Source organism: Gobio gobio, assembly GCF_949357685.1.
Source record: "Gobio gobio genome assembly, chromosome: 9".
Classification (NCBI taxonomy): domain Eukaryota; kingdom Metazoa; phylum Chordata; class Actinopteri; order Cypriniformes; family Gobionidae; genus Gobio; species Gobio gobio.
Window position 1 is genome coordinate 6,078,169 of NC_137115.1, and position 25,575 is coordinate 6,103,743.

Genomic DNA, 25,575 nt, shown 5'->3' on the forward strand with positions numbered 1-25,575 from the left:
TGTATGAAACGGAGTCGGACACTGATGGAGAGACTCAAGAAGAAGTGACAACGTAGAATGCAACAGGACGTTTCTGAATGGTTAGTTGATGAATTTATGTTGCTGATGTGGAGCTCTCCATGTCATCGATTAGCATGTTCCATCATGATAATCTATAAATCGCTTGTGTGGGAACTGTTGTAAGATCCTTCAGAGCCAGAGAGTAATAAATGCTGCATGAGGATACAGGTAAAGATTAGTTTAATTCCAGTCATAACTTGTGTTGTCATCTTGCTTTTATGACATGCTAGTGCATTTGTGTTACGTACTGTATTGCAATAAAGGCGAAAAGACGGATGTGACAGCTTGAGCAGACTCCCAATGTATGATTGACCATCCTGGACTGGAGCCACATGTTTTCTCTTCAGAAAGAATGTAACATTTGGCGCAGACATTGATCAACTTTGGATACAGAAATGGCGGACTCGGTGCTTCTCACTCAGGGCGGTGTCTATGCTAATAGGGCAGATCTTCACCAGCTGTGGGCGGGGCTTCTCCCTACGGTGACATCATTGTAGGGGGAATCTGAATCTTCTCTTTGTAGAGACTGCTTTTGATTTATGAGTGAGTGGATTTTTACAGGCTGGTTGTTTTCACACACTTTGGACACACATCAGTGTTCAAGCACCTTATAAAAGTGAATTTTGCATAATTGGTGTACTTTTGTGAAATTTACTAGCAATTTCTCAGTGAAAAAAGCTTCAAAGTAACATAATTTTTTTTGAAGTGTTCAACAAATCAAAAAAGATAAATCACAATACCAGACCTCCAAAATTAATGGCATCTTTATTAAATGTTATTAAATATGCAAACACACGCACATACAATAAAAATGACAGAACGTTTGGGTGAAAAAGGATTCTCCTCAAATATAGTCTTCTCCTCCAAAAACAAAAGAATACTCACCCAATAAAATTCAGTATGTACACCAGAAAAATAGTGTTTTTATATCAAAGAAGGAATATATTTTCAATATTTGTTGTTAGCCAAACACAGAAAAACAACTATACAAATGAAATCTCTGCAAAAGGCAACAGCGGTTTGAAACGGAGCTTATGACATGCAGGATAGAAGAGGCTGTGATGATGTATTTGTGGGCCGTCAGTCAGCTGTAGGCATGTGCCGAGCTCCCGCGGGCTTCGACATGTCCCGCAGATTTTCGTGTTTTTTTGGGCCGTTTTTTTTTGTTGTTTTTTTTCTTGTGCGAGTTTGATTTATTAATTGCTTTGCGTCCCTGACAGATTAAGTGGTTTTTCTAACAGTAATAAAACCAGCCTGCACTTAGTGGTGTCATACTGCGCCACACCACAGAGGGGGAAAAGGGTTTTATTCATTCAAAGGGAATTAAATGGGAAGAAACATACAATAGCTAGCATGCTCCATCTGGGAGTTCATATATCATGTGTTTCAGCCTCAAAGAATAGTACTAAATGGCCGTGCAAAGGTTATACACACACACACACACACACACACACACGCACACACAAATGATTTGAGAAAAAGGATTCGGTTGAAATACAATGAAGTCGAAGCATGTCACGCATAAAACGTACAAAAGAAACTCTTTTTCTCTGCAAATAGAACAAGAAAAACACATTGTCGTTTGGCAGAGAGTGGGCACTTTGGAAGCTTTACTTAAATCAATATTACCTTTAATGTTTTCTCAAAATTTATGTTCGTTTTCTATATAAGCTGACAGATTCTTTATCCATTGAGATGTTGAATGGATAAAGCTAATCTTTACCCAAACTGGACAATCCTGCTTTAAAAAGAGTCACATTTTCTCATGTGAAATCCAGAACTCTGTACATGTTTACACTGGTATTCATACTAACCCGTCCTATTAACTTTTAATGGCAGCAGCTTCGTGGATGTGTAAAAAAAGGAAAAAATACCTCAAAGGGCACTTTAGCTTCTCAGATATATGTGTTTTGGCACAGAATCCCAAGCTACAGTACACAGGTGCACCGTAAACTACAGGCGCAATTAAACAGGTACTATTTACAGGGAAAGAGAGGAACGTACCCAGAGAGAAAGAGAAAAAAAACACTTACTGTTTGTTCATATAGAAGGCGTGTACTGGTGAGTCTGTGCGAACATTTTATAAAATGCTTTATAAAATACATTTCAGAAAGGCAGCTGTATGACAGAAACATTTAAAGCAATGTTACAATCTTGATCACTGCATCGCCATATGTAGTGGAAAGTATTTGGACACTTTGGCGTACTGTAAAATGCCTGCGTGTCATTGCATTAGACAACTAAATCTGCAACAAAAAAAAAACATTTTTGGTGGATGTATGAAGTCGGTTCTCCTATCAGAGCAGTGCCGGTCCTCCCTATGCGCAAAGTACGCAAGTTGCTTAGAGCCCCCGAACCACCAGGGGGACATCTTGCTCTCAAGAATGATTTAGTTTGTTTTGGATTTTGGCCTCCAACAATTATGAATTGTCCCAATTCGCCTACTTATACTACGACCTAAAAGTATGTACTCTTTTTGTGAAGAAAAAGTACATACCTTTAAGTATGCAAGCTTTGGGACATACCACTTCGTCGTCTTTAACGAAATCTCTGTCGCTTAGTTACGTGCATCCCGTCAACGTTTAAACTGCCCTGTCAATCATCGTCACAGTTCAAATCCTCCACATTCAATTTAATTTCCTACCGTATCGGAGAGAAATGTAGTAGCATGTTGATCTGCCAGTCGTGGGGTCTTTCATGCAGAGACTCTCCTCATGTGTTTGCAGTTTAAATATAATGATGCTTTTAAAAGTTACTGGCCAAACGTATCATTACAAAAGTTCACAACGCTGCTGCAGGTGAAACATAATATGGATAACATTGAATAAAGTCAGGTTAAATACTGATAATTGATCACTCAAACCCCTTTGTGTAACCCTCTCTACTTAACCATCGGACTCGCACATCCGTCATGTTTGTAGTTTTTTTAACACTTTTTATCCGCGTTTGTAGTTCTGATCGAATCCTCGTCCAACTCGCAATGGGTTGTGGGCAATATCAGCCGTTAGAGTGCGCGTCGATCGGCACTTCGAATTCTGACCGGAAACTATCCGGGTATCTTTGGAATACTCTTTTCAACATACTACAATTTGGGACATACTAATTATATTTTCAAATACTATTTAGTATGGATAGTATGCAAATTGGGATGCAGGGATGATGCTGCTTCCTGTTCCTTTCCTTTAAAGAGGTTCGCTGTCACCCATACGAAATATCCAAATCAGTCAAATCATGTAGCGGCACGTGTAAAAGCGTATTCAGCTGCGAAAGAGACGCTGTTCAACAGGCGGCTTTCTGTGTCCGTGATCCGAGGTGAAGAGCATTATGGACGTGTACATGCTACTTTGGGCTTTGGCCGTATGCTTAGACAAATACATGCAAAAATATGTCCGTCTTGGGGACTTTTTAACCTAAATGCATTCAGTTATGTCTTCAGTGAACATAAACAGCTGGGAAAGTAATCGCGTGCTTGTCAGTGTTTTATGGTGCGTTCAAGTCCTCCTGGGATGTTCGTATTTTCAAGGTGAGAAGTCGTGTTTACGACATCATGTGCGTTCAAGTCTCTTTGGTCGGAGCAAGATGGCGGTGTACCTTCTTTTAATGAATTTCACGAAAATACAGCAATGTTTGTTAACTCTGCTTATAGAAAATGAAGAACAAAGACAAGATCAGGTGAGTTTTAATCTTGAAGCCACTGTAAACTTTATCGTAATATATTGGGCTAATTGTTATATTACAATGCTAGCTTACTTTGTTGTAAATGACAAAGCCTGACAGTGTCACTGCTAAATACCCGTTATATTCAACTTGCATACAGACGTTGCATCCAGTGTTGCCAAGTCTGCGGTTTTCCCGCGGAATTGGGCTACTTCAACACTGTTACCGTGGGTTGAAGCGACCCTAATTATGTGATATTTAGCCCCGGGAATACAAAACTCGTACAGATCGGGGCTTAAAGAAAATCCCGAACTTACCACTGGTATTTACGACTTCGTGGTGGCGTTCATGTGCGTTCAACTCGATAAAATACGATCTTCACGACATGACTTGAACGCACCATTAGATCTGTGCATTTGGTCTTAAAGCGACAGCAGCCTAATAAACCGTAATGTTAATTGAACAACAAAAGAAAACAAGAGAATCGTTCGCTGCTCTTCACTGAACAACTTTAGTAACTTTAATAAGAATCAATGTGTATTTAATGCATAGCGTAAATGTTTTTTTTTACATTCGATCACTTTATCCAATAGTAGGCTATTATTAGTATTGGGCTCAATTGTATTTGTCCTATTGTTTTTTTTATTTTGGATTGTATTACTGAATGTTTCAACTCGCTGTTGTTGGTTGACAGTGAAACTGCTCTGATAGAACAGATTAAGGGGTTTTTATGAAGGCACTGACAGGGGCCCTCAGAAGTTTTGCTTAGGGCCCCCAGAAGTCTACGACCGGCACTGTATCAGAGTAACCACAGGTGAACTCTGACAATGTCATCCAATTGTTTCATCATTTAACACCAACAAAAGCATATTTTTGTAAAATGTTTCTCTTGAAAAGTGAAGCTTTTTTTGGTAACACAAGCCACTTGGTTTGATGTTTTGTTGTTTTGCAATGACACTCACACATTTTTGTGTGTCTGAAGTACCCCTATACCTTTTGGGGCACCTTAAAATCAGGCTTGGGAAGCCGTTTAACTGTCTTTCAAAAGTCTTTCAGTAGCTGTCTTTGGTTGTGCGTCAGCATGGCTGCGTTTAGCTGGTCGTCATTGCTTCTGACGGAGATGGAGGGGCCTGTTCTAGCGCCGGGGTGTCTGGAGAGTCGGACTCGGTGGATGTAGCGGACGTGCTTAGATCTTGAGGTTGAGATGGGAAGACCTCCTCTCCCTCGTGTAGCCTGTCCTCCTCGGCCAGTTTGGCCGCCATCCGTTCCTCTGCCTCGATCTCCTCTGTGGTTGGGATGGAGTTCTTCTTAGGTCGGCCTTTAGGCTTGGTAGGAGCCTCATGTCCTCCTTTTAGCACCTAGAAAAACACGGACACACACATGTGAAAAATGTGAGTCTAGTCAAAGGTGAGGATGGTTATTACAGTGATTAAGGGAAGATATATAGCCATATGGGCTGGTCGTTCACGCTGGCTTTTCTCAGAGGTGAACACGGCGCGGATCTTTTGTTCCTGCTTGAGAGGTTTATCGCGCTGACGTAGACCTGCGCTGTCCTTTAAATCATCACTCATTTGTCTCACACACACTCATCGAGCAGCCCGGGGTCGTGACTGTTACACTGACTGTATTGAGTGCTGAGAAGGGCAGCTCAACACTGTCTAATGGATTTTTAATGATATGTCTCAGAGTTTCCATTTCCACACAGAAAGCTTTGGTGGGTTTTCAACACAGATGTTTTTATTGATACAAGATGACGGTATCTTAACAATCTAAGTTGCTATGCTCTGAACTTGTGATGTTTGCTCGTTCAACTCACCATTTTCTTCCATTTCATGCGTCTGTTCTGGTACCATGTCTTCACCTGGAGCTGTGTGAGTCCCAAAGACTGAGCCAGGTCCAATCTACACACACATACAAAGTGCAAGTTAAATGAAAATGCATAAATCAAACCCAAATGAAAGGTCATTATTCTGTTCCAAAAATCCAAAGTCTTTTCCAAAATTAAGAAACTAAATTATGCGACATGCTAAGATATACATTTATGCCAAATTATAAGGTGACATAATAATAATAATAATAAATAATAGTTAAAAATAATTTAAAAAGCTGAATATATATATATATACTCCAAATACTTAAAATATGGGTGCAAAAATTGTAAATTGCTTGGTTTATACATTTTAATAGGATTGTATGTGTGGCTAAATAAATAAATAAAATTTTTTATAAAAAATGTGAAGGAAAATGTTTTTCTAGATAGCAGTCATAATTATTTAAGTCTGGGAATTAATTTATTCCACTGAAAAATTTGACAAAATATATTATGGGGTGACATGCTGTTTTGCATATTGTTAATAAATCAATTAATCTTAATAAAATCTTAATAAAATAATTAATTATATCTAGAGCGCATATGTGTGTGTTTGGTCCTGTTAAACCCTACATTATGGGGGGAAAATGGCCCAAAAAGATGGCAATATCTGAAATCTTTCACACACACACACACACACACACACACACACACACACACACACACACACACACACACACACACACTAGGCAGTAGTAGGTAGGAACTCACTAGGTTTAGGAGCAGAGCCTATGAAGGCGGAAAACTTCAGAACTGGAAGTAATTGTCGGAAATCCCAAAGTCACCTGTTGTCTTACACATAAAAGCCAGTGGGTGGCCATCTAGAGGGCAGATGTATATCTAATCACTGCAAAATTCCCAAAGCTGGCATGACATATCAGAAAGTTCTGCCAAGCTCTGAACTGAAGAGTCTTCCCAGGCCGAATGTAATTGCAGACCTCCCGTGGAATGCCATCACGCTTTATCTATACAGGAGAAGGTAATCCAGTCATGGAGCTCCTGACTTGCCCAAAGGCAATAGAGGATCTTTCGGGATCTTTCATGACTAATGCAGCGATTGGTCTGCTGTAACGTGATAGGCAGGGAGATGGGATTTGAGGGGACGAGAAAGCCAGATATCAAACAAGTGTACAGATTTCTGCTACATCTACATTCAAAGTCGCTCACACCAGCCAAGCAGGATTACACACCTCCTCTGTTGAGCCTCTCGGAGAGTCATATGAGGTGCAGTGATCTTCTGGAAATGAGCAGATTAACACTCGCTCTCAAAAGCCCTTGACTTTCCTCTTCTCTTCCTCTTTATCTGGTTTCATTTTGCTCCTTTTTGTTCAAAGTTGTGCATGGGAGTGCATTGTATGAAAAACTAAATGTTAAATGTCTTCATAAAAAAAGTGCTGTAAGAAACAATGGCAAAGATGCTAACACGATGGTATTTTATTGCATCTTATTTATTACGTTGCTGCAGAATAATCTATTCTGGTCAATTGCAGCAAATATATGCTTATGTATTTGATGCTTATGTATTATGTATTCTACAAATCCACACCCCCACCAGAAGCCTTCGCTCAGCTAAGGAGCGACGGCTTGTGGTACCATCACAGAGAGGCAAAAAATCCCTTTCCAGAACATTTTCATTCAACGTTCCCAGCTGGTGGAACGATCTTCCCAACGCCATCCGAAACGCAGAATCATTGACAACATTCAAAAGTCAACTAAAAACTCAGCTCTTCCGTCACCACTGAACCTCATAAAAAAAAAATGGTTAAGTGACCTCTTTCTCCTCCTTTTTTCTCTCCCTACTCTAGCCTGTGCTAGACTGAGCAATGTACACGGTCTCAGTATTTCAGGCACTTGTTGCGCTTACTTGACTCTTCATGACCAATCGCTTCATGTCCCCCAAGATGTAAGTCGCTTTGGATAAAAGCGTCTGCTAAATGCATAAATGTAAATGTATTTTGAATCTGGTAACAATTTCCTACACAATTTTGTCTCTCTAATTGTGTGGTCACTTTTAATATAATAAAATATTTAGTATTCAATTAAAATGGTATTATAGTGGGAGTCTCTCATCCCAGTCTCACATAATTAGCAAATACGGTGGTCAGTGTCTATCAAAAGTGCTCCAAGGAAGGATCAGTGGTGAACCGGCCACAGGGTCATGGGCGGCCAAGGCTCATTGATGCACATGGGGAGCGAAGGCTGGCCCGTGTGGTCCGATCAAACAGACGAGCTACTGGAGCTCAAACTGCTCAATAAGTTAATGCTGGTTCTGATAGAAAGGTGTCAGAATACACAGTGCATCTCAGTTTGTGCGTATGGTGCGGCATAGCCGCAGACCAGTCAGGGTGCCAATGCTGACCCCTGTCCACCGCCGAAAGTGCCAACAGTGAGCATCAGAACTGGACCAAACACACATATATATATATATATACACAGGGCTTGACGTTAACACCTGCCAACCTCTACTAGCCACTTTGTCGGGTTGAATTTTATATATAATATATACATTTTTCAAAAGGCATCTGAAACAATAAACTAAGTTCAATGTAGTAATGATTTTTAGATACATATCTGAAATATCTGAATATCTGAAACGCGTCCAATATTCCGCAGAATAGATGCACAATACCAGCTGCTCTTTCTCTCTCTCTCGTCTCTCAGACAGCAAGATGACACACAAAACCGCCTCCCTTCACTCACTCACTCACTCGTTTAATTTGCTCCAGAATAATATTGTTGGTGTTACAGGGCTTGATTTTTGGCATGGGATTGCCCATAATTTTACTCATTTTGTGCTCACACCCAAGTGCGCGTACATAAAGCTGCCTCTCAGTACTAAATTGTGTTCTTGTTCTCTGGTTATTGCGCTTAGTCAAATACACAAAATGCCGGTCTTGGCGAGTATTCACAATAAAACACAGTCAGTTATGTTTTAACGGTTGAGAAAGAAAACGCATGTGTAACAGTATACATATATGTTGGATCCATGCGTCAGATCTTAAAGTGACAGCAACCTAATATATACCTCCTACCATATTATGAGATAATATTAAAAATATCTATATGACATATAATATATATATATAATTATTTCTTAACATAAAAAATTAGGGCTGGGTAAAAAATATTGATTTCTCAATTTTAATCAATTCTCACTTTTACCAAACAATATCGATTCTTAAATCCCGATTAGTTCGATTAGTAATCGATTAGTTATCCAATTTCCAGTTAATGAATGAAATAAACATTTTAGCGCAGCTTCCATCCAATAAATCGCAATAATCTTTGTGCTTTACTAATGATATGAAACAAGGTCTCAGATTTAAAATTACGTCTATTTTTTTGCAAAAATTCAAAAACATAAACCGGTTTGGCGCTGTGGCGCGAGATCGCTCTGCCGCAGCTCAGCTCAGGGCGGAGCAAACATGAACAGATCTTCTCTTCCGCCTTATACCAGTAACAGTGTGAAATAAACATGAATGAGCTTCTGAAAGTGTGTTAAAATATACAGGACAACTTACCGAAATCCGTATCATGTCACATAGAATAGCTCCATCAGTGTTTCAACCGCAGAAAGACGTCAGTAAAACAGCTTGTAAACAATGTCTTGTAACGTCACATTTACCTCAGAAAAACCATATCCAGTGTCCATAAACTCGTTAGTCAGCTAGAAAAATTAACTCTAGAGTGGAGCATTTTGCTAATTATATGCACCACATTACATAGGGTATTAATTTTCACTGTTCTTCAATCTTTAATGCATGTATGAATAAATCTGGCAAGTTTTTATCACAGCCACCATTTAAATGTTTAAATTTCAAAAACCTAATTGGAGTAGAATTATGATTATGTAACTGTAAAGTTAATATTATAACTGTTTATCATATATAAAAAAACATAATTTAGTGTCATTTAAGTGTTTGAATCTGTTAATTTGTACCTTCAATATTAGTAGTAGTACTAACTGGCTCCCATAATTTACAACATTTGTTTTCCTTGAGAAAATTTTCCATGTATTATACCTGATACATCTCCAAAATAATCGATATTGAATTATATCGTAACGAATCGAAAATCGAATCGAATTGAAAGCTTGTGAATCGAAATTGAATCGAATTGTGAAATTTGTGTCAATACCCAGCCCTATTAAAAATTAAAAATATTAACCAATTACATTCTGCTCCAGGTATTTTCATGTACTATTCATAAAGTAATACCACTGTGTTCGTAGTGCTTTTAGTGATGCTAAAAAGAAAATAAACCTTAACTGTCTTGCATACTGACAGAGTAAAACATGAAACATTTATTTATTTATTTGCTAAGCGTCACATATGTCAAATCACACTGAGTTATGTTTGAGCAAAACCTATTGACTACAAGTGGTGGGGAAATTTTTTTTTTTTGTGTGTAAAAACATCAGCAGTCTAGCTGTCTATCATTTGTGGCTGCTTTCTGTGCTGTAATTGGCGGTAAGAAAAGCACCTCTGTGTTTGTGCTTATTATTTTTCAGAGAAACCACACACACACACACACACACACACACATGCTGCATTCCAATGCCGGCACGTTCCTTGCAACTATGAGCCTAATTTAAGCTCAGTTTGGGTTCTGACATTTATTCATAATGATGATGAAGATGATTATAATCATCTCTGCCTCATAAAAAACCATTAAAACTTCATGATATAAATCATTAAGCTCCATATTGCGGCACGTATTTCATTGCTTTCATGTTCTGATTGTGTGGCCTAGGCGGACAAGCCAAAGACAGCACAACACCACAGGTCGTCTTTGAGATTGATAAAACGCAAACCTGAGGCGTTCTGAGGCCCATTCCTCAAACTTGCCAGAAGATGAGGAATTTCCCTCACTTGTTTTTCATTGAGCCATGAATGAATTTGTTGGTTCCCGAGGCGATGTGTGTGACAGAGTGATAGAGCAGAGGCTACTCATGACCTAGCTATGAACTAAGAGGCCTTGAGCCAAAACCTCCACAGACTGACCCGACAGGATCCAACAAAACAAGCCTCTTTCATGCCAGCTTTTCATGTAGAACTTTGCATACTTGGGTGGGTCCGTGATTACTGAGAAAATGACTTATTATTATAAATTAGGAAGGAGTGATGTATTGGTAACTATATCTGGATCAATCATGCATAGTTGAATTTTTATTACATGTTATTATATAATAGTTTTTTTCTTCCCTGCCCTCAAAATACAATTGCCAACCTAGGACTTTTTCCTTTTTTTATCAGTCGGATTTATAGATAGGCTACTGTATATATATATATATGTATCTTTTTTTTTTTTTTGATGGTAAAATTAAACCTTGTTAGTTTGCCTTCTTGCCAAATAATTATGTCAAATCAATAACTTAACACATTTTTGTGTTTTGTTCTTTCCTCATATTTAAAATATTTAATTTAAAAAATATATTTTCTTCATATTTTGATGGTTTAATTGAACTTGTAGGGTCATTAAAAACAAATATCCCCACCGGACTTCACTTTTGGCCACTGCTGTATATATGTGTGTGAATGTGTGTGTGTGTACTTTCATACTTTTATACATATTTCATTCTTTTTAACTAGTTTCATCTTTACTTCATACTTCATCTTTGAGTCAGTTGATATGTGACCACAACTGCATGATGCATGGTAATATTTTTTTTTCTTTTCGTTATAACATCTTTCTTGTTTTATAAAAGAAAAGAAAGCTATCTGTAAAACAAAAAAATGAATAAAAGTGGACTGTCTTAACTTTTCAGTTTTCAGACAATTATGTCTGACAGCTCATATGTCGCTGGAGGACAGATTCCATCCTTAGGCTGAGTCTGACCAAAAATTCTGAAAATTGTGCATTTGTGTTTGTGTGTGTGTGTGGCAGACACGCTCAGAATCCTTGTAGGTGGGACAGAACTGATTTTGTGGGATTTTTACCCAAATACACCCTTTGGGCCATAATGGAAACACATCCATTCCGGCCAAATCTAAAGGCAGAGCCAAAATGAAATGGAAAATGTGTTATGGCCAAAAAAAAAAAAAGTGTCCCATGTGAGAAGACCCATGACACGTAGATTACCTCATCTCATTGTACAAAGCCCCAAAGTTTTTTTTAAATACACCTGCGTGTGCTTTAAATGATTGGCATGAAATCAATGTAATACATTTTTGTTTGCTTTTCTTGGCTCGTGTCCCTGTTGTCTTGAATGGGGTAGTGTTTCTTTTAAAGGCTTCTTTTGCAATTCAAAGCATGGTTAAAATGTTACTGTCGCCTTAACTGCATCACTGCGCGACGTAATAGTTTGGCTAACAGTGGTTTGCTTCAGGTTAAAGTGTTTATTAAGTGCACTTAGAATTATTTTCATTTATAGCATATCACATTTACTCTGCTTTCTTAAAGTCAACATGAAATCAAATCCATACGTACCTTCATAGGTATTTCAATATTTCATCATTGCACATTATGCCAAATTCAAGTTTGTAATTTTTCATTATTTAAATCTGGTATGTTCCAAGAAATTCCCAGAAATAAAAATGTAAATACATTTTCATTCAAAAGAAATATCAGAGAATAATTTGCGAATAATATATCTTTGACAGACCATGTGTGAGGCACATATCCTGGAGAAATGTAAAATCAGCATCCGAGCAGCCACTGACCTGTCTGGAGTGGAGAGATATTTCTGTTTCTGGAACTTCTTCTCCAGGCCCAAGAGCTGCAGCTCGGTGAAGATGGTCCGGCTGCGGCGGGGTTTCTTCAGCCGCGGGGTGGAGTGCTCCGTCTCTGATTCGCTGCTGATGCTGACGGGCGTCTGGCTGGGAGTGGGCTCTGAGCTGAGCGGGTGCTGGGGTGAGAGAAGCGGCAGGAGTGGAGACTGCGGGAGGCTGCTGGGCGGCTGGTGTGTGATCACGGAGAGGAGCGGGTACGTCCTCAGAGGGGTAGAGCCTGGGGGAGCACACAGTGGTCTTATTAGTACTGATAGCACACAAATATTGACCGACTTTGTTGGCGGAAAACATTAATGAAGCGGTAAGTCTTTATAATAAGGTCGCATTGGTTCAAATTTGTTACACAAAAGCTATGTCAACGAAATGTGTTTTTCACATTCTTCTGGTGCGCAGGCCCAAAAATCGAATCATATTCATAAACTTGTTTCCCCAAACGAATAAAAAAAAGCTAAGTGCATCTTTATTAACTCGCAATAATTCTTTGTTCAGAGTTTATAACTCACAATTCTGACTTCATTTCTCACAATTCCGGATTTCTACTCTGAATTCTGACTTTTTTCTCACAATTACGATTTATATCTCACAATTCTGACTTATTTTCTGACATTTTCGAGTTCATAACTCACAATAATTCAGAATTGCGAGGAAAAAGTTAGAATCGTGAGATATAAACTTGCAATTAAAAAGGTAATTGTGACTTTTTTTAAACTCACAATAACTCACAGTTCGTTATATCTTACAGTTTCTGAATTTATTTATCATAGTTCCGAGTTTATAACTCAAAATTTTGACTTTTTTGTTTAAATCTCTATAGATATGTATAAATAAACTTGAAAATAAATAAACAAGAGAAAAAAGTCATAATCGTTATACAAATAAGTAATCGCAACTTTTTACCTCACAATTCTGACCTTTTTTTCTGGCAATTCAGACTTCTTTCTCAGAATTGTGAGATATAAACTCAAATTTGCTAGAAAAAAAGGCACAATTACCTTTTTTATTTTATTCTGTGGCAGAAATATTGATGATCTGCACACAACTGTCATAAAAATACCAACCAAAAAAAAAATTGCACAATGTAACGACAAAACGTCATTGTGTCAACCAAAAACTAATAATACAATTATTGGTTAGTTAATGTTAGCTCAGGTCCATTAAATAATATTAACAGATAAAATTTTTAGTAATGTTGAAATGAACAGTAAAATGCTTCTAAAAATGTATTAATCTTAGTTAATTGCAGTTAACTGATGTCAAAGGTGCAGTCCGTAACCGTGTTCAAAAATTATATAATGAGAATGTACAACATGAATCCATTTTCCAAACCGTGTTTTTGTCTTCCCCTGAATCATTATGGTATATTTATAATAAGTGTTTATATTGGGACTATTTTAGACCGGTCTGGTAGGAACCGCTGCGGAGGAGCACAGTCCCTGCGTGACTCGCCATAGACATAAACAGAGAGAAGTAGCTCCGGCTGAAATGTTCTTCCGCAAGACGCATGCAGTTCTGTTTATTAACTGCTAGAGCGCAAAAAGTTATGGACTGCAGCTTTAATAATAGGAAACCTTATTGTAAAGTGTAACTAATGAATCAATATTGACTCAATGCTGTTCATTTTGAGGAAGACTTCTGTTCTAATCAGATCTTAAACATCCTACATGACTGTAAAATCTAGTTTACAAGCTGCTAAAGTGCGGCAGCTGAAACTCTGAGTTTTAACAGCCGTCATGTCCGAGTGAACTCAGACCTTGTAATGGTCTCGACCCGCCGTCACTAATGCTGTAGGTGAGTGTTAAGAGTTTGCCCTGTGTGATGTAAGGTGCCTGAACTGCAGGTCTGCTGTGGTGATGTAACTGGTGTTTTACACTGAACTCTGGCACGATAATGACTCTCCTATCATACACACTGTCACTGACACAGTGCACTCTGGGTAATAATTTTTAACTGGGGCATCTGTACGCCCTCCCTTACAGTTGTAATATTTCCAACTCTCTCTCTCTCTTTGTCTCATGCTCTTTTTTTAGTCAGACATCAGCGAGACGCCAGAGTCCATAAAATGCAACACGGGACCCGTCTGAGCAGAGAGAGAGAGAGAGAGAGTATAATACCTCCAAGAGAAAAAAAAGCTTGTGTCATCAAGCTAAAAAAACTGATCCTGTGATTTATTAGGAAAGTGAGAATGGAAGAGCGTTTTGTGAAATGAATACATGATGTCATGTCCATTTCACAGGAAAATTGGTGGCAATCTTATTGAATCCCGGTAAATGCCTTGGATGTCTTATCTGATCGTTTGATTGCTTAGATTAAAAAAAAAAAAAAAAAATGACTGTAGTAAAGCCAAATAATATGTGATCAAATATAATTTCCTTATTGACCTGAAGGAAACATCAGAAGTTGGTTTACTGAAAATATTGGATAGATCTGAATATAAATGGTCGTAATTCATGAATACTTTGGAATAAAGACCTAAATTTGGTCTCTTTTTAAAGAAAACACTCTTCTTTAGAGATTATTTACAGATTGTTGCTGACGTAAAGCAGCTTCAAGTGAAAATGAAAGTGTAAAAAGGTTAAAGAGTTATAGGTTATATAAGTTTAAGATTACTGCAAAGCAAATTTGACTAAACATATTCTATTTTTTACCAAATATATCTTTGACAAAATAATTTGGACTCTAGAAATGCTTGAAAATCAAAGCCTAACCAAGTTATGCTCCAAATTTAAAATTGGTATCACAAAAATTTAACCCGCTAAAAGGATTTAAAGTCATAAAGCAGAGACCGATTTCAAAGCAGTTTTCACTCGATGAATTTTGAGTGTTTAAGCTTTCAATTATTCCCAATTTATGATGATTACTAAAATATGTGATAGGGAAAAAAAGGCAATAAATAGGTGGACCACGTGCCCTGCTACTGGCCCGCAGAGTTCAGGCGGCCCGCAGAGTTCAGGCGGCCCGCAGAGTTCAGGCGGCCGGGGGTGCTCGGACAGAGCAGGACGCCGGGTCGACGCGGGCAGAGCAGGACGTCTGGGTGGCACGGGCAGAGCAGGACGTCGGGTCGGCGCGGGCAGAGCAGGGCGCCGGGTCGGCGCGGGCAGAGCAGGGCGCCGGGTCGGCGCGGGCAGAGCAGGGTGTCTGGGCGGCGCAGACAGAGCAGGGTGTCTGGGCGGCGCAGACAGAGCAGGGCGCCGGGTCGGCGTGTGTGGAACACGGACCACCGGAACACGGAGCACCGAAACACGGAGCACCGGAATAAGGTCCACAGGAACAGTATCCACCGGACCACGATCCACCGGACCTGGGACCACCGGAACACGACCCACCGGACCTGGGACCACCGGAACATGATCCACCGGACCACGATCCACCGGAACATGATCCACCGGAACTGGGACAATGGTCATTGGAGGGCTGGGGTCAAGATAGTCTATGAACTCCCAGAAGCCAAAAACCCCCATCCTCCCCATCTCCTCCGGATTGAGGGGCATATCCAGCCTCACTCAGGTCCAAGTGATCGATCTCAATGAGGAAGACCCGAGCAAACCTCCTCACATCAGCTCCCTGCTGACGTAGATAACGGGAGTTCACATACCACATAGCCTCTAGGTGGGTGACAGGTTCCATGGAGAGAAACAGAAAAAAGGGCAAAAAACAACTGCTGAGTCCTCTACTGGCAGTTATGTTCTGTCATGAACGCTATGGTGAAAAAAGGGGTGAGGACTCAAAATGCAGGTGAACATGAATTTTATTAACCAAAGAAACACAAACACAAAACAAAAACCCACTATGGGGTAAAACTCAAACATCAAACAGAGACAAACCAGGGACCGAGATCAGGGACCGAGATCAGGGACCGAGATCAGGGACCGAGATCAGGGACCGAGATCAGGGACCGAGATCAGGGACCGAGATCAGGGACCGAGATCAGGGACCGAGATCAGGGACCGAGATCAGGGACCAGAATACCTCCACACGTAACATAGACAACATAACCGCACAGGACTGAAAATGGAAGGAGACTAAATAGCAGACAAACAAGGCAGGTAACAAGGGACAACAGGTGGAGCAAATTAACTAATAATCAGATAACGAGGGGTGGGGTCAAGACAGATGACAGGCGCACACAGGACAGAAATAAACCAAAACACCATGTGCTACACAGGACAAGACAGACATGTGACAAGACCTTGATTAGCTTGCACAGGTGTGTTTGATCAGGGTTGGAGCTAAACTCTGCAGGACAGCAGCCCTCCAGGACCGAGTTTGAGGAACCCTGTCTTAAGCTCCTTCAAACTCATGTTTCTCAGTCTGTCACACAGACATTTACACCCACCTCCACCCCTTCACCTCCTAGCATCTTCATTATTGAGTATTGGATTCCGTGTAGAAACTGTATTTATGCTATCATTGTATCTCCTTCTGTAATATGTGCCAAGAAACTTTTGGTTATTATGAAGGCTGGGGGATTTATGTCTCAAGGATGTATCTCAAGCTGTCTATTATGGTAGCTCGAGCACCTTGGAGCCTAAGCCTTTCACCAAATCCAAAGATTGTCAATAAATTTCATTCTCAAAGTGTTTCTGACTCAAATAACGTTGGTGCTGTTGAAGTCGAGTCACTTAGCTTCTGACAAAATTCCCTGAAAGTGTGAGTTATAATTAGCCTGACGCTTGTCAAGATGTTGGGTCTAGGAACACACCATTGGCAGGGCTCAATCCGAGGGGCGGGATAAACGGTTGTCTTTCAAATTCCCTCTGCACGCAATAGGATTGCGCTACAACCAACCAGAGCAGCGAAGAAGTGAAGCGGAGCTAGTTGAAAACAAAAATCTTCCTTTCTTAAGAATGACTTCAGTGCCGTTCTTTGTTCTTTCCTCAAAGAAAAGCTTAACTCCAAGTCTTCCAGAGCCTCAGCCAAAGCCGATTCAAAAGGTCGCTGTTCGCCAGCCTCTTTGTTTTCAAGTAGCACACGTTAAGCCATTATGTTAAGCCCGCCCACCGACTCTATACACGATGTGATTGGCCTGACCAGAGTTTGGTTTCCTCAGCTCGCAAGCCAACGGAGAGTTGCTAGACGCCCCTGGCTGCAAATTTTATTTGCTGCCGTTAGTGTGGGTCTGTATTTCTAGGCTAAGTTATAATAGTTTGCAAGAGCACAATTCTAAACACAACAATGAGGTTGTGAAAGCAACTATTGAGTAGATGCGTTTATCAGTTCGGTGTGATGGTGTTTAATGCCCCAGACAGCCTCTGTAGTCCCATTTAGACACTTGTTAGCAACCGCCATTTTGAGAGAAGTAGAAGCTTTAAAAAATCATGAGTGTGGTATTACTGGTGTGTTTTATCTCGTAGAATAAACCCAGACAGCGACATAGTGTCGGCCCAGATCCGGCCCACATCTGGTCCATGTGATTTAACGCTGACACTATGTTGCTGTCTGGGAAATATTAAAGTGTCTTGAGCTTGTGTTCACCATTTCAGGCTTTTAACCAAAATTTAATTTGGGACGATGGACCCGGCTAAAATGCCAACTCGTTTCCAAGTTTTGGCCGACAAAAATATGCCACCCCTGCTGCTCTCTAGTGAATGAATCCCTAAATATCTGACTATGACAAAGATGTCCATTTCATCAAGAGTGCTTCGATGTCCCATTTAAAAAATGTTATGCAGATAAAACCTCTCAAGATAGGCAAGTTTACCTTGGCACGTAATGCCATGAGGCAGACCCCGCATACAAAAGATACATACTTTTTTATGAGCAACATAGTGGAAAACAGGACATTTTCCACACACACAAAGGCACAAACATGCATGCACTCACACTCGCACAAATCATGATGATCTCATTGCTGTCAGTGCAACACGTCTAGGCATGACATCCCTTCTGGCTCATCTGTCTATCTGTCTTTTCTTCTTTCCCTCCCTGTTCTTTCTTCAAAATCTATCCCAATAGTCTCATCGTAATAATGTCGATTAGTCAGTTTTAATCTTTCCCCTGACACTCTGCCATCAGTACACATCGTTGAATATATATACTATATAACCTGTAATATATAAGTATACAGCAGACACATAGACATGCTATTTCTCTCATTTGTAGCAAATCCATCAACCTGTTGCACATTTACACTAGTAATAAGACAACCAATAAGCTGTTTAACGTTATCCTCGATCCCAGTTAATTAGCCAACTTACTTAAACGAGCCAATGAGATCATTTTCCCGAGGCCTTGTTATTATGATGCCACACTTCTGGATTAAGTCCTGCTCATGTTTGGAGAAAAGTAGTGTGAAAATTGTTTTCTAAAAAAAGTAATTTGACCTAAAAATATCCCAGTCGGGTTTGGTGTTGCATTTCCTTGTTATGACATGCCGGGTTTCAGGAAATCATTTCGCTTCGAGTTCAACACCTTGACTTGCCATTCATGTCTTGTGATCGAAGTGTCAAGTTTTCATTGCTCGCAATCAAGCTGTGAACCTCGTACTTTCCCCAACCGATGGCCAAAAAACAGTAGCAAACGTTGAGCTCTTGATTGCGCTCTTTCAGTCCTGTCTTATGTGCCTCGACTGATTGGATTCCAGCGAGATGATTTCATTTGGCACTTGATGCACATTTGAACTCTTAATAACACGGTACGCTGTGTTTTTTTGGTTGGGCCATGTGGTGACAGATTTAATGTTTCATCACTCGCTTGAGTTTTACTCTCTCAATATCTGTTAAATCTATCCAGTAATTTGGAAGAACAGAAAAAAAGATAGACTCTGCAAGTGAGTGTGTTCTGCATTTTCCTGGCTGCAATCCAAATTTGCTCAAGTAAAATAATGATTGTTAATGCAGCTTTTTGTTTGGCTCTTGACTCTTCCCGAGTAAAAAGTGAGATAGGGAAAACATTAAGCAATGTATACTTCTGTCTATCATACTTATAAATGTTTAGACACGAAGAAAAACCCTGTGAATTATTTGGCGTGCATGTTTGCCCAAAGGGGAATACAGCTAAGATCTCACAATAGATATTCATCCTGATATTACATTTCCATAAATGCGTATAGCCACACCCTCCGGGTTGCATCATGGGTGAGGTCTGACAATTGTGACAAAATGCGTCCATAATTGTGTGTTTTGTTTATGTGTGTGTGAACATAACTGGTTCTCATCTGAAAGACATCCGCTTTTATTGTCTGCAGTCAATAAATGTGAAGACAAGTTGCGGACGGTTGTGATCGGTCTTGCAATCGTTTACTCCTCTAAGGGAAACTCATCCTCCAATTAGGTTGTTTTTCAGCATGCTGTCATAGGAGATTACACTATCGCCGATTTGATCTGTATCTCCTCCTTTCAGAAATGATTCTAAAAGCATTCCCAGAGTTATAGTTAAAGACATGTCTCCAAACGAAATATTAAAACCTGTTATTACACACTCAAAGAGTCAAAGAGTGGGGGTGCATATGTGCAAACAGTTTGTTGCTTCGTACGTTCAGTTTAACAGCATTAAAGAGGCAGATGTTGTCATTCAACTGAACTGTGTAATGCATTTTAAACACAATATGTTCTTCATCCATGCGATAAATGCATGTCCCTTTAAGGGATAGTTCATCCAAAAATGAACATTCTGTCATCATTTACTCACCCTCAAGTTGTTCCAAACCTATATGAATTGCTTTGTTCTTCTGAACACAAAGGAAGATATTTGGAAGAATGTTTGTAACCAAGCAGATTTCGGCAGCCATTGACTACCATAGTATTTTTTACTATAGTAGTCAATGGGGGGCGAGATCTTCTTGGTTCCAAACATTCTTATTTGATATTTGGAACATTTGGAAGAATATTTGGAAGAGTGTTTGTAACCAAGCAGATCTCACCCCCTCCCCTTTGACTACCTTAGTCAAAAATACTATGGTAGTCAATGGCTGCCGAAATCTGCTTGGTTACAAACATTCTTCCAAATGTTCCAAATATCCAAATAATAATGTTTGGAACCAAGCAGATCTCGCCCCCTATTGACTACCATAGTACCATAGTATTTTTGTCCTACTATGGTAGTCAATTGGGAGGGGTGGGGTCTGCTTGGTTACAAACATTCTTATTTGATATTTGGAATATTTGGAAGAATTTTTGGAAGAATATTTGTAACCAAGCAGACCCCCACCCCTCCCAATTGACTACCATATAGGAAAAAAATACTATGGTAGTCAATGGGGGGCGAGATCTTCTTGGTTACAAACATTCTTCCAAATGTTCCAAATATCCAAATATCAAATAAGAATGTTTGGAACCAAGCAGATCTCGCACCCCATTGATAGTATGGTAGTATTTGTTTTCCTACTACGGTAGTCAATGGGGTGGGGTGGGGGGTTGCTTGGTTAAAAACATCCTTCCAAATATCTTCCTTTGTGTTCAGCAGAAGGGGTGAGTAACTTGAGGGTGAGTAAATGATGACAGAATTGTCATTTTTGGGTGAACTGTCCCTTTACCGAGTGTGGTTTTATAGCGTATTTAATTCCACTGCTCTGGTAATGTTAATGGTAGCCTATGACCCATTTCAGGGGGTGAACATCATTTCATCAAGTACAACATGTTCCCGGATCAACATTGTTACCAACATTCCAAACAACCAATCCGATTTGAGGGACAGGTTTAAGGTTTATGTCAACTTTAGGCTTACAAACAGTGTTAGGTGCTTCTACATCAGTGTTGTTCACCTATTATTTCCCTCTGATTTTAGGGATAAGTTACAGGTAGGGTTAGGTTTAGCGGTAGGGATATATATGTTGACCCAGGAGCGTGTCAACTGGCCAAAATTACAATTTAAAATCAGTCAGAGCCCGAAATGTATCTTCATATAAAGTTTCATATTACAGGTAGATTAATTGAAGTCATTATCATGACTCTGAAGTCATTGAGTTTGGAAGCAGACTGATTCACTATTTGTGTTCCTCCTTAATGTCTTTTAGATTTGAATATGTTTAATTACTTGTTTGTATATGAAATAGCATGTAATTTGCAACCAATTGTCTGCAGGCTCTCCTGTTGTATTTTGACGTGTCTTGCAGCGGCTCCTAGTGGCGGCAGCGTGTACAGCATGAGTTCATGAGCCAGTGGCCTTTCAGTGAGTGCCAGTCTTAATGCCAGCTACATTCTATATTAAGCATTAGCATCCATTGATGTGCTGGCATATAGAATATCTAACACCCCTCCGACTTGAAAAGAGACAGTGTGTGCAGCGTTCTGATATCTGGGCTGGTTATTCTATCCCCCCCGCCCCGGCCTGCCAAAACACTCACACTGCCTTTTACCTCACAGCTGGACGTACAAACAGAAGGAAGCATGTGCGCATTCAAGCATGCATGTCTATGACTTCATACATATGTATGTATATGTTTTGTTGTGCATACGCACACGTAGGCTAGGTGTGTTTGATGGGTTGTGAATGAGGAAAGCGAGTGAACTGCTAAAGCTATTTTTATCATGGTCCCATCCATTCAGAGGGAGTGTCTCCGATTTCACAAACTGCACATCAGGTATGAGAGAGAGCAAAGAGGCTTTCTTTCAAACACGCATCGGGTCAGGAGAGGGATACGTTGCGCTTTTCTGGCCTAGTTTGGAAATCTGGGGAACACTTTATTTTACGGTGTCATTGTTACATATGTTACATGTAGTAGTAATAATTATAGATTATGCATAATTGGATGCAACTAACCCTCAACCAAATCAAACCGAATCCTAACCCTATAGAAAGTGCATGTAGTGAAATTTTACAATAAAGTGTAACCGAATTTTGCACTGGAACACTAAATCACTTTCATTTGTCGGTAACACTTTATTTTACAGTGTCATTGTTACATGTATTTACAATAGTAATAACTATAAATGATGTATAATTACATGCAAATAACCCTAACCCTATAGTAAGTACATATAGTTACTTAATATTACTCAGTAATTACATGTAAAATCACAGTGTAACCCTTTATTTTAAGGTGTATTTGTTACACTGCAACATTTAAGCAGTGAGTAATATTAACTACATGCACTTACTATAGGGTTAGGTTTAGCTGTAATTATGCATCATTTATAGTTATTATTACTATAGTAACTACATGTAACATACATGTAACTACACTCTAAAAAAAAAAAGGTTCTATATTGCACCAAAAATGGTTCTTGGCTCGTAATCATAGGGGAACCTTTTTTAGTGCTATATAGCACCAATTTTGGTGCTTCAGTGGTTCTTCAGCGGTTCTTCAGAGGTTCTTCAGCGGTTCTTCAGAGGTTCTTCACCGGTTCTTTGACTAAGGTGCTATATAGCACCTCTGAAGAACCGCTGAAGAACCACTGAAGCACCAAAATTGGTGCTATATAGCACTAAAAAAGGTTCCCCTATGATTACGAGACTTTTTTTTAGAGTATACCCACTTTATTTTTCAGTGTCCTTGTTACACATTACATGTACTTATTTTAGTAAAATGTGCCAAATTGCATGCAACTAACCCTAAATGTAATCAATATTACTTAGTACTTAATTGTACACTGTGTACAAAACTAAAGTTTCATACACAAATAGATGGGGAAATATCAAAGCTTGCATGGTGACGCCAGGTTGTGAAATGAGCAAAATAAATAAAGTATAATGCCTTGATGGTTTTGCGAAACATGATAAATATGTACCTATAAAGCGATCCATCCAAGCAAAACAAGATTTGCTGTGAGATCAGTCATTCTGACCTGAAAAACTAGCCTGTCTTACAGGTGTCAGAAGTAACACTTTTATGAGACAATGAGATTTTATCTGGTCGTACAGGAAACAGAAAAAAAAAACATTGCGTATGGATAACTGTCAACATACCGTGCATTCTCTGCATATGTCAAGTGTTAATACAGGGCACAATTGTATGCAGTGAGTATATTTAAATGACATCAGGGATAATATTTAATCTGTGTTCGGAAAATCACATTGGAAACCACAGAGTTAAGACCTTGCTAAACCTTCAGATGGCTCTTAAATGCATTTAATCAATCCCTTAAACCTAATTACACGGGTGCCGCTTCCAATACAGCATGATACAATCGCCATCTTGAGGGTCAAGCATGTTTTTTTTTTTTTTTTTTTGTACACGTCCAATGTTGGCTGATGTTTCACAAGCCGGATTAATGGCATGCCAGGGACATTTAAAAAAGTCTTGTGAACTTCGCACAATGCATCTCATTATGATGGAATGACATCGCACCTGTTGCTTCAGGATGTCATACCTGACTGCATCCTATGTTGCATAGTCAAGAGTGTGGCAACAGTTCTGTAAATAGATAAACGTCCTGTGGCTTCCAAGAGTTTGTGTTCCTTGGGGCAAGTAAGAGGAGAAGATGTCATTATTTTACCACAGATACCCAACTCGTTATAAAAGTGACAGTTTAAATGAACGAAACAAAGCAGTTTGGGGAAGATGCACACACCAGTGCCCTGGGGTCATTGAAGCCAAAAAACGGTCAAAACACGGTTGGCAGAAAAAGCTTAAGTTGATGAGAGAGACGATGATAAATAATCAGGGAGGTGTGGTGATACGTCAAAGGGATGTCAACTATTAATCTATTGAAATGTCAAAATATTATTTCATGTAATATAATTTGAGCTCTACACTCTAAAAAAAAAAGGTATATGGCACCAAAAATGGTTCTTGGCTCGTAATCATAGGGGAACCTTTTTTAGTGCTATATAGCACCAATTTTGGTGCTTCAGTGGTTCTTCATAGGTGCTATATAGCACCTTAGTCAAAGAACCGCTGAAGAACCACTCAAGCACCACAATTGGTGCTATATAGCACTAAAAAAGGTTCCCCTATGATTACGAGCCAAGAACCATTTTTGGTGCAATATAGAACCTTTTTTTTTTAGAGTGTATGCTTGTGGTGCAAATAAAATATGTACGTGTATTTTGGGCAGTTTCAGACAAAACTAATGTAAAAGATCACGCATCACGTACCATATAGATGTATCAAATTTTATATTATAAGACTAAATGTAATCCCACTGTCAGCTGTTTCGTTATCTTGTATGTTTTTGACAGTGGATCGCACAAACATTTGCAACAAATTTAACTCATTTAAATAGGAATATGAACATGCACAAAGCGCACTTACCTACATTGCTCAAGAAGAGCATGGACTGCTTTAACGTCTATGGGTCAAATATGCAAGGACTGTTTATTATTTTCATAGTTTGGTTAAGGGGAAAATTATTAATAATAACCATCAGTGTCCTGGACGCGTAAAATTCGCGTATGGAATTTAGAAACAAAATGAGTTCAGTAATATTTTACCCCTTTTACTCTTAGTTTGTAAAAATACAAAACGCGTGCATTTAGTTCAAATGAACACATTATTAGAAGCAAAAATGTGTGCTAGGCTCAACTCGGGAAAAATATTCAATGCATAAGTGGCCTAAATATTAGCATGTTGCATGCACACTGTAAAAATGCTTTCATTATTAAAACTTCGCTTTAACTTGTCACAAATAATTTGAGTAATTTCCTCTCATATTATAACTATATTTTGCGCTCTATTTTATTTACTATTTGCAATAAAGGAGGCTGGAAAAGTTCAATGCGTCAGTCTTTAGTTTTGATGGGTTGAACTTGCAGTGCAGGACAAGTGTTTGTGTTTATTTATCATGTGGGCAAATACATTTTTACAAATATAAAAGTCAAAGAGAAAGTCTAAGTGAAATGTATCAATTCCCATTCATTAGTCAGCATTTCAAATAATAATACTAATAAAAGAAAAATCTCTCGAAAACGCGCATTTGCGTCACTTACCCGAGCATGAATGCAGAGGTTTGGGTCTGACGATTAAAGAGGGACAAACCGAGTAAAGAGAAAGTTTCTCGAAGTAATCACAAGTTTCCTTGGAGAGGATCTCGTCGATCATGAAAGTCTTGTATCGTCTTCTGGCTGCCTTCAGCTGCGCGCTGCTCGCGAGTCTCAGCTCTGCTTGACAATGCATAGTGTCCAGAATGCGCGTGACGCTCACGAGAAAACTTCTGATATTCGCCTCGTTAAAAGTGCTGGAGAACGTGTTGCGTGCGCTACTGGTCTACAACGACATCTCGTTTGATCAGCTCTGGCGTGCTCGTGCAGCTGTGCTGCGCTGATAGTGTCTGCAGTGCGTTCCGCGCGCTCATTCATGTAGCGAGTGCGCGCTGCGCTCTGAGTCACCGCTATATAAACCAACTGTCCTGTCACTACCGCACTGTATGCAACAGCAGACAC

The 25,575-nt window shown here is 39.4% G+C and overlaps 1 protein-coding gene across 2 annotated transcripts; it reads right to left on the reverse strand.

The window, feature by feature from the left end:
• Positions 1-808: 808 nt before the first annotated feature.
• Positions 809-25,575, reverse strand: barx2 (BARX homeobox 2). Of its 2 annotated transcripts, XR_013817225.1 has the most exons (5): positions 25,123-25,575; positions 12,250-12,535; positions 5,534-5,618; positions 2,558-5,075; positions 1,241-2,517 (listed from the first exon to the last, which is right to left on the reverse strand). XR_013817225.1 is itself a non-coding variant. In XM_079825678.1 (4 exons), exons 1-4 carry the CDS (start codon positions 25,307-25,309, stop codon positions 4,809-4,811), a joined length of 825 nt encoding a protein of 274 aa, XP_079681804.1. In that variant the 5' UTR covers positions 25,310-25,575; the 3' UTR covers positions 809-4,808. The 2 variants fall into 2 exon arrangements, 1 of the variants encoding a protein (XP_079681804.1); XM_079825678.1 differs by having other exon boundaries at positions 809-5,075.